We start from the raw sequence: 10,634 nt of genomic DNA, 5'->3' as shown, positions 1-10,634 counted from the left end.
AGACGCGTCGAATGAACTATTTGTTGACGTTGAAAGGTCACTTTGAAAATTTGACCTCAGGTCAAGGTCATGACCTGACTGGAAAGGGTCATGTTGCATATCAGTCGATCCGTATCGTCGAGCTGAACACATCTAAGGCGTTTTCATCGCTCTAGCATGCCTCTATCAAAAGTTATTTGCGAAAAAGTGTTAGATACCATTCGTGACCTAAGATGACCTCAGGGGCATAAACAGGGGGCCCGGACACCATTTTCATGTTCAATGTGTCTAAACCACTTGTAATTCAGTGCTTGGGAGTGTTCATAATGTCTTTCGTCCAAAACAGGCGCATTTCAATTTTCTCCCATTTTGACTTATAATGGAGAGGTCGCAAAATTGACATGACCTTAGGTCATCGATATCGAAATTCCGAGATATACATTTTGTACATACTGTTACCCTTATCAATCGCTGAGAGTTTCAAGGCTCAGTCGGTGTAGCTATGGCGCAGTGTCCCAAAATTTGTTGATTTGGGTAGGAAACGACATCCAAATGAAAATCATTTCCCACTCTCACCTCCAATTTTTAAGAGTAATTTTCCACTCCCAATATTTATGAAGATAAAACATTAGCGTGGATGGTCGTTGTACATCTCATATTATATCATGCTTGTATAGAAATTAATTATGCTATTGATCTTTTCCCACTCTTTTAGGCCTCATCTTGGCCAGCAATTTTCCACTCGTATCCCCATTTTTGGAGAGGAATTTCCCCTCTGACACCCAAGCTAAAATACAACTTTGGGACACTGCTATGGCGAGGATTGAAACTTTTTCTGAGGTGAGGTCACTTGACCTGACCTGGTGACCTGACCTTGAGAGTCCTGGGTGTGGATTTTTCACATGTGTGGAAGAGATGCATAAACAGGTGTGCCAAAAACGGCGGCGCGGAGCGCCGCCGTTTTTGAGATATCTGCGAAAAACCGCAGGGGGGGGGGTGTTCGAACACCCCCTCCCCGGCCCGGCGCGGGTTAACCCGCGGCCCCAGCGCGACCCCTCACCCGTGGTGTCCCAGTAGGCATTTCTCGAAGCGGGATCGTCCAATTAGATTAGGACTTCTCTCTCTCTCTCTCTCTCTCTCTCTCTCTCTCTCTCTCTCTCTCTCTCTCTCTCTCTCTCTCTCTCTCTCTCTCTCTCTCTCTCTCTCTCTCTCTCTCTCTCTCTCTCTCTCTCTCTCTCTCTCTCTCTCTCTCTCTCTCTCTCTCTCTCTCTCTCTCTCTCTCTCTCTCTCTCTCTCTCTCGCTCTCTCGCTCTCTCGCTCTCTCGCTCTCTCGCTCTCTCGCTCTCTCGCTCTCTCGCTCTCTCGCTCTCTCGCTCTCTCGCTGTCTCGCTCTCTCGCTCTCTCGCTCTCTCGCTCTCTCGCTCTCTCGCTCTCTCGCTCTCTCGCTCTCTCGCTCTCTCGCTCTCTCGCTCTCTCGCTCTCTCGCTCTCTCGCTCTCTCGCTCTCGCTCTCTCGCTCTCTCGCTCTCGCTCTCTCTCTCTCTCTCTCTCTCTCTCTCTCTCTCTCTCTCTCTCTCTCTCTCTCTCTCTCTCTCTCTCTCTCTCTCTCCCTCCCTTCCGAGCGGGCCCCTGGCAGAAATTTCGGGGGGGGGTCAGCTGACGCTCTGACCCTCCCCTGGCTGCGCCACTGCGCTCTGTCATCGCTCGGTCCTTCGGTCACGCGCCGCGGCCGGGAGCAGGGTTATAATTCATCCGGGCGCACGACCGGTTATCCACGCCAAATATCCTATTCGGTATATGTTTACGGGATGAGTCGTGTCTACTGACGGATGGGTTCCTGCCTATTTTCTACGCTAGTTTTAGGAAAAAAGCGCAGTCATCCTATTCAGTACTCATCTGGTTGTCTTGTTGCAACTGAGTAGTGGGCTCATTCGCATTATTTAACGTTTTGAATTGCTTTTATTCGATAAGCCCAATGGTTCGCTTCGCTGACAACAGACGTTCAGACCATCCTGGCACGGCACCATGAGCACTTCCAACGTCATTGATCTGTGTGAACATACGATGTCTCATGACATGGTCTATGATGGTTTCCTATCAGGCATAAATATTGCACACACACACGCACACACGCACGCACGCACGCACGCACGCACGCACGCACGTGGTAAAGCAGGAGCTCCACAGTGTTGTCGAACAGGTAGGACTTCATCAGGTCGCAGATTCGCACAGGTATTCGGCGGTTTCAGGCGGTACGCCGCTCAGTCGGCGCCGCTCCTCCCCGCTAGCAGACACAGTGGTCCCTCCTCCCCGCTAGCAGACGCAGTGGCCCATCGCCCCTCCTCCCCGCTAGCAGACACAATTGCCGCTCCTCCCCGCTAGCAGACACAGTCGGCGCTGCTGAGTGTCGCCATCCTTCCTCCTTACTAGCAGACGCAGTCGCCGCCGCTGACTGTCGACGAGCCGCTGCTCACCGTCACCACGTCGGGATCCCTGCCGCCGCCCACCAGATGGCCGCACTGTTCGTGTGTCAAAATCTGCCGACAGAGCGCGGCGCGGTCAGGGTGGGGCTCAGCAGCACTGCCCATATCAATATGCGTGTAGTTGGTAATGTGACAACCGCGTATGATAGTTCAGTGACTTTATCAATGAAGGTTTACGAGTGGAGTGTTTTGACGCACCTTTCTGACGATGAAGTTCATGGCCTCGTCGATGCCCTTGTTTTCCATGGCGGACGTCTCGTAGGATCCGACGAAGCCGCGCTGGCGCGCCCACTCGGAGACCTTTTCCGGGCTGGACGCCAGACCCTCCTTCGGCAGGTCACACTGCCAGACATAACACAAATTTATACTCGCCGGGAGAAGAATGATGATTGTTCATTAGGGTAAACACTAAACAGACACCCGCCGAAAAGTGGGTCTCATTTTAAAAGTCGCTGCATTCCAATTTATTAACCTTCCAGGCGGTGGGGGGGGGGGGGCATTTTTTTTGCCTCCCCTTTAGTTTTTTCGATATATCTCCAGAACCGCTGCGCCGATCGTCACCAAACTTTCAGCATCCTCCCGTGAATAGCTATTGCACATTGTGACCAAAATTTTTTCCAAGGGCTATGATAGGTTCGCCGCTAATGACGTCAGAGTGACGTCATTTCTGCCATTTTCGACCCAAAAAAGGTTTTGCGGGAAGAGCTGTCAGGCCTACAGCTTGAGAGATACAGAAAAAGGTTTAGGACATAAAAGGTGTAGAATTAAAAGAGCTACAAAACTGCTATCTCGGATTTTTGAAATTTTTGGATTTTGACCCCCAAAAATCAAAAAATAATTTTTTTGAATATAATAGCCGAAAAATCCAAAGAGTTTTTTGAATTTCGAAAAACCGGAATATATGTGATAGTCCCAACCGCTTTCTATCTACATACCACATTTGAGATCGATACCTCTTTTTTTGGCCAAGTTATAGCGAAAAAACTGTTGGAAATTGATGACGTCAAATTTTCAAACTCAATTTTTTGCAATTCTAGACCTCGTAGCGCAAAACAAAGACCACCATTAGACTCTCCGTGACGAGCTGCATCGAATCAATACCCATTTTATGCAAATCTAACAACTTTAAAATTTGACCTTTTTTGACCTGACCTTGACCTAACCTCCACCAGAAAGTGACCTAAACCGTGCCTGATGGTCTTATTACCAACACAATTGTGTTGGAAATAAAAAATTGGCCATAAGACATGCATCGCCATAGTAAAGCTGGGTTCATGTGGTGACCCTTGGTGACCTGACCTGTGACCTGACCTGGTATGACCAGTGACTTCTAATAGCAACATATGTACTAGACAACTGACGCCCTATCGCTAATTTTCGACAAAATGCGTTTTACTCGGTGTTATAGCGCTTTCTCTAGAAGACCCGTGAACGGTGAAACATTTTATCTTTGACCTGACCTGTGAGGTCATCGGTGACCCCGAGGTCAACGAAATTTGGTTTTCGTAGACAAATTTGACAGGGCTATCGAACGCCGTTTGAATTTTCCGGATCCGTCCAGTAGTTTCGGAGATACGGGGGGGGGCAAAAAATGCCCCCCCCCCCACCGCGCGGAAGGTGGCCGGGAGGCCCACCGCCTGCCGGGTTAACCCGCGCCCCAATGGGGGGGCTATTCATCGCCCCCTCGTTTTTCTGCAATAACTTCTAAACCGCTTGGCGTATCGACACGAAACTTTCAGTACGTTCGGCTGTATCAATTTGACACCTTGTGTCAAAACCGGAACTTCGTAGCTATCATGGGTCGACCGGAAATGACGTCAAAGTGACGTCATGTTCGGCCAATTTCGATACAATAGGTATGTATATTGAACTACGGCAATCACTTTCAAGAGATCAGTTTTTAAGCTAGATACCTACAATTTCTTTGCATGAGAGGACTCAGAATGCATAGGTATAGGGCTATCAAACTGCTATATCGGATTTTCAACATTTTGAAATTTTTGAAAATTATACCTGTATATATTAAATCTAAAAATTTATATTTTTGTCCTTTTTCTAAGTTTTTGACTTTTTGAGAAAAAAAAACGGAACATTTGTGATAGAACACCCTACCGGTGATCTACTCAAGAAGTTTTTATTCCGATACCTATCTTCAAAAATAGCCAAGTTATAGGTACCAATTATAGTCAAAATTTCACTATTATAAATTTTCAAATCAATTTTTTAGTACGTTTTTGACATATACCTTGTTATGGTTTTACGCATAACACACGAAGTGAAACCACGTTAGCGAAATCGAGGATATGACAACGTTATTGTGTTCTATCTACATATAGTGCGAGATAAAATGAACGAATAGGTACTTCACGATTAATCACTGCTTCAAGGACATCGAATCTAGTTGTGTTTACTCCTCAAAGGCAATAAAGTCCCCAGTCACGTTGACGTATTATATTATTACAAAAAAACATCCCCAATGAACCCCAGAAAAAGACGACCACGATCGAATCGAATGAATCCCAAGTCCCGAATCGAACAATTATCGTCGGACATTCTGTGACACTAAAATTGACATCAGCGCGTGCGACATTCACGCCGGAGCCGTTAGTTAAACGGCGACATACCTCAATATAAATTGCACCATCGTGTTCCTGATCTTAACCCGCGAGTTGCTGGGGGGGCGTTAAACGCCCCCACTTTTTTCGCCGGGCCATAGCATAAAAACGGCGCGCCGCAGGCGCGCCAAATTTTGGGTACCTGTAGGGAATTGATTGAAGTTTATTGTGACAAAGTTTCAAAAAAATCGGTCGGAAAATTTTTGAGATATCGAGGTTTTAGTGACGTCATGATTTCTGAGTTTTCGACCAAAAACGGCATATGTTCAAAAAATCATATAAAATCACAGAATAGACATACAGACATGCCGTAAACGCCATTAGACTGCCAATACCATGCACAATCAAATGGCTATCTTCGATTGTTGATTATCGTTCCGCATTTTCCAAAATCTTGAACTGAATCTTGGCAATTTCTCGTGACTACTTCACGACCATGATACATGCATTTCTTAAATTGAACTTTTTTAGCCAAACACGTACACATCTGGTAAAATGAATGTCACCATCGTGTTCTACGCCCCAAATTACCCATAAAACATGTGTCACAGGCTGCGAATATCAGTTTTGATTTTCGGGGATATGTGCCTGCCCGGTTGACCTGACCTTGACCCTGACCTATGCTTGACTGACCCCTATATGGAGCTGACACTCTTGTAGGCCTTATATGATGGATTGCGCACCGTTTTGACAGAGTTTATGACGAGAGGCGCCCATTACGAAGTCCTGAAGTCCATGCTACTGAAAGCCCGATTTCAGGTGTTTGACCTGACCTTGACCTGACCTGTGACCTCAAAATTCAATTTTAACCCGCGCGGGGCTGGGGTCTCCAGCCGAACGCGCGGGGCTGGGGGGGGGGGGTAAATTTTACCCCCCCCCCCCTGTTATCTCCCGAACTAATGGTCCGATTTGGAAAATTCAAACGCCAATCGAAAGCTCTCATCACGAACTACTAAAAACATGTACTTAATTTAAAGTTTGAGGTCAAGGTCAAGGTCAGGTCAAGGGTACAAATTGCAAGTTTCTACAGTATCGGCCTTGCACCGTAGTTGCCGAAGAATGGAGTCATGGACTGAGACTGATCGCCCAAAACGTGTTCTTAGGCTACCAAGACAATATTCGTTGCATACAATATCATTCAGAGGTCAAGGTCAAGGTCAGGTCAGGTCAGGTCACCAAAAAACAAAATATAGAAAAGGGCATGTGCGACACATGTTTTATGGGTCATTTTACTCATAGAATTCAATAGGCACACTCAATAAGTGATATGGACCACCTCTGGATGAATTTCAGGTCGAGGTCAGGTCAAGGTCAGGTCAAGTGAGGTCAAATTTTGAAGTTGGTTGTTAAGGCCTAAAAAGGTGTCTATCTGATGCAGTTTTTCACGGCGAATCGAATGGTGCTATTTTTGTTTCCGTACGAGGTCTAGAACTTCCAAAAAAGTCATTTTTCAAAAATTTTGTGAGTCGTGACGTCATAAAATTTTGAATAACTCCCACATTTTTGAACCGATTCTTCTAAAATTTGGTATGTAGGTGCACATAGACCACTTCTCTGACATATATTCCGGTTTTTTCGATAGACTCAAAATTTTGGATTTTATAATGATGTTCCCAAAAAAGTCAGTTTTTTGAAAAAATTTAGGCCAAAATCCAAAATTTTCAAAAAACCGAGATAGCCATTTGATAGACAAAGTAAAATTACGTATAACCTTTTTTGTTACGTATTGATTCCTTTAAAAATGAAGATGTTAGCGGCGTTTGAACTTTTGCCGTTTTTGAGGCGAAAATCGCGAACATGACGTCACTAAAACGTCAATTTCTCAAAAATTTTCCGACGGATTTCGCTCAAACTTTCAGGGAACGTGTCAAATTGATGTAAGAAAAGGTACTGAAAGTTTGGCGGCGCTGCGCGCCGCCATTTTTGAGATATCGCAAAAATTCGCGAGGGGGGGGGTAAAATTTACCCCCCCCCCAGCCCCGCGCGGGTTAAAGTACTCATCTGAAGCGTCTCGTCGCGTTCTTTCGTTTGCCGCCTCGTGCGTTTCGCTGCGCCTATTGGTTCTCGAGTTATCGGCTGGGGGCGTTTAACGCCCCCCCCCCCCCAGCAAACGGTGGGTGGCGAAATACCCCAGCAACTGCCGGGTTAAACTGCATACGACAGACACCTTTTTTGTTGAAAAAAATTATCTCTGACCTCAGCTATATTCAGCTGAAAAATGACCTCGGATGACACAGACGAAACTGATTTCGAAATTTATTGCCTAAATGAACCATAAAACATGTGTCACGTGACCGATTCATGATATAATATATCCGTGACCTCAGACCTGGGACACAGTTCCGTGCTTCCGTGCTTCCGAGGGCCTCCGGGCTGGACAGGCAACTTTATCTCATGCGGGCTGCTCCCGAGGGAGCGCACCCCGTAGCCGGGTGCAGTGAGTACCTTGGGGCTGGGTGGCCTGTCCTCTGGACGGGCTCAGCCCCGGTAACTCACTAGGGTGCCTGCCCAGACCAATGTCTTCCCCTATATCCTATCAACCTCCCGGCTCTGAAATGGTCTCATTGGACCGAAAGGGCCTAACCAAAAAAAATAATAATAATAATAATAAGACCTGGGATGACCTGGCCTCGACCTGAAAATCAAAGAGCAAGTTCGGCTAAAGCATCTATTCACGAGTGTATAAACCAAAAATGAGCCTGTTCTGACTTGTAAGCCAGCGGCCAGAGCCCAAATTGTGAACAAGGAAACATTGATAATTTTTACTTTGACCTGACCTTTGACGTCATCAGTGACCTCGAGATCAACGAAATTATATTTCCTTCGACATTTTTTTTCCGGGGCTATCAGACGCCGTTTGAAATTTGACAATCGGCCCAGTAGTTTCGGAGTTAGGAGCGGAGGGCTATAAATCCCCCCCCCCCCAGTAGGGTCCGTTATACGCAGACCCTAGTGGGGCGCGGGTTAAGAGAAGTTATGGCCTGAGACGATGCACAGTGGACCACTCATCTGCGTCCCGTTTCTAACGCCAGTGAGATCGGCTCGGGCCGTGTGTCACCTTGTTTCCGAGCAGGACGCAGGGCACCGGGTCGCCGTTGGACAGCTGCACCTTGTCGTCCAGGTCGGCCTTCCATTTGAGCACGGCGTCGAACGTGGTCGCCCGGTTCACGTCGAACACGATGAACGCCGCCACCGCCTCCGTGTAGTAGATGCGCGTCATGGAGCCGAACCGCTCCTGGCCTACCGGACGCAGAAACACGAGACAACGTCAGTTCAGCCGTTCAGATGACGCCAATCAGCCAGAAGTTTGGTCACAAAATCGCTAGGGAGTAGGGGCTACGAAACTTTGCCCTGGTGCATGGGTGAGGCTTTTTGGTCACGCTTCGGTTTCATAAAGTGAGGAGTTAAGGAAAACCGTGCTGCGAAAGTTGTTAAATGAATCAGATCTGCTCCATGTAGCCTGCCAACTCGTGAATTCTGCATCCCATGTGAAGATGTTGACCCCGGGCCACGTAACCCGGGTCCCGTAGGGCCTTCGCCGGACTCCGTTCGCCGTGGTGGGAGGTCGTTTTCCCGCCTTGGTTTTCCCCCTCTCCTCTCTTGTTATCTCTGAATTACTACTGAGCCAATAAACTTCAAACGAACGGCAATCTAACTACCAGTAACTGGATTTATAATTTTCCGTCCATTCTTTGGTGTTAGGTACCTATGCAATTTACATTCCTGTGTGAAGTGACTGCTTCCAGGTCTGGTCTCAAAAGGTCGCACTGCTAGGAAACTACGCTGGGGACGTATGACTAAACTTCATGGCCATGGCCAACTATGCATTTCTTTGACGGGGCTCTTTTGGTCATCAGGGACTGTTTGGCGAAGTTCACGTGAAGTTCACATCAAGGTCTGGTAAGGTCAAAACTAGGTCTACATGTGAGATGACTATATTCCTGGCTCCTGCTTAGGTATATAAAAATGTCATTGGAAAATGGATTTCCGGCATGCGCTAACTACGCAGTACGCTTGCAGGACGGTTGTGCGCCCACTTGCCTGCGATGTCCCACAGCTGGAGTCGGACGATGTTGTTGGCGTCCCACTGGAGCACCTTGAGCGCAAAGTCCACGCCTATGGTGGCCCGGTAGTGCTTGGAGAAAGTCTGGCCCACGTAGCGCCGTATGATGGACGTCTTGCCGGTGCCGAGCTCGCCGATGATGAGGATTTTGTACAGGTGCTCGCATCTGCTGTTGACCTGCCGAACCGGGTTGCTGATGTGTGAAACACTCCCAGGTCTCCCAGGACAAATAGCCACACTACACTCCACTTTCAGGGTTCATTGCTGCCATCGCTCGTTCATCGCCAAAAAAAAAGAAGACATTAGCTATATTTGTATGGAAAAAGCAGTATATACCTACGCGCCTTGTATTCGGTCGTAAATGAAGCCCCTCAGCTTGTCACTACTAAGCATTAGGTATACAGATGTTGTTTTTGCTAGTATAGACAAAGCATTTGAAATATTCTTAAATGAGGTCATTGGTCGGGTCACCAGAGGTCATCAATGATAAATCATTTTACCCGATTTTCCCGAGCCCAATGTTCGACAGAGACGCTCGCGCTGTATGGTTCAGAGATGAGAGAAGCTAAAACAGCCCACAAAAAACAAGTGATAGCTCATAGCCGTCAAAGTTGACATGTTTACAGTCCAGCCTAAAGCTTTCAGAGACTAAAAAGGTGAACATGGCTGGTGGGAGAAGCTTCAGCGCATTCTAAATTACATAGTCCCTACACTGAACGGGCCGGCACAAATAACCCAGAACAATATGCTTCAAAAATGCATGTGATATGTAGTAAAGGTACCTAAGCGTAAGCTAGCCAACCCCCGCAGAGAAAATTCTTTAGACGAGTCCCTGTGTTGTTGAGACGCACTCGGCATGTGCGCTGACTCACCATTCGTTTGACCCGGCCCACGACCGCGCCACGGCCGGACCCCCTGTTTTTGAAGTCGCTGCTCCTCGCGCCAGCCATGTCTGACGCCAGGGTCCACCTCGAGGGGCAGCGTTGGACTCAGCGCCGCCGGACTCTGGAAGACCACCTCAGCACCGTCCGGCCCTCCACCAGCGCTCGGAGCGGCGGCACCGCAGGCTCCTGGTGCGGTCGGCCGGTCCACTCTGCCTGGCACACAGTGTCTGCCAGGCTCACCAGCTGCACAGCCGCCGGCGAGAGGCCGGGTCTGCCCGCCGGGGGTCCTCTGCTGCCCGGTCGGCCACGTTTGTCCACACCGGCACGCCGTCCCGCACTGCGCCGGCGCCTTCTTCCAGCGGCCGCGTGTCACTGGCCGGAGTGAGCCGGCCCGGCCCGGATCACTGCGTGATGGACAGCGACCACGCTTGTTTATAAATTTCGTCCACGGGATGGTCCGACCGGGCTGGTATGTATTTAAACAGAGTGAGACGTCCGTGGTTATCCGTCCCAGACGACTCTGAGTTCATACAGGTCTGAAAGTGAGCAGCTCAGATGTCTTTCACAGAACTACACACGTGCACAGGAACTACATGTGTCATATGAAGACA

General features: G+C 48.2%; 1 protein-coding gene across 1 annotated transcript; it reads right to left on the bottom strand.

Moving 5' to 3' along the window:
- Positions 1–1,914: 1,914 nt before the first annotated feature.
- LOC122384909 (ras-related protein Rab-38-like) lies at positions 1,915–10,413 on the bottom strand. The gene is made up of 5 exons (XM_043372720.1): positions 10,012–10,413; positions 9,118–9,316; positions 8,135–8,316; positions 2,660–2,803; positions 1,915–2,515 (listed from the first exon to the last, which is right to left on the bottom strand). The coding sequence occupies exons 1-5, from the start codon at positions 10,087–10,089 to the stop codon at positions 2,405–2,407; spliced, it is 714 nt and encodes a 237-aa protein (XP_043228655.1). The 5' UTR covers positions 10,090–10,413; the 3' UTR covers positions 1,915–2,404.
- Between the last annotated feature and the right edge of the window lie 221 nt (positions 10,414–10,634).

This window comes from Amphibalanus amphitrite, unplaced genomic scaffold (assembly GCF_019059575.1).
Source record: "Amphibalanus amphitrite isolate SeventyFive unplaced genomic scaffold, NRLGWU_Aamphi_draft 000203F_arrow, whole genome shotgun sequence".
NCBI lineage: Eukaryota > Metazoa > Arthropoda > Thecostraca > Balanomorpha > Balanidae > Amphibalanus > Amphibalanus amphitrite.
Note: the sequence above shows the minus strand (reverse complement) of the source record. Positions and strands in the feature narration are given on the sequence as shown.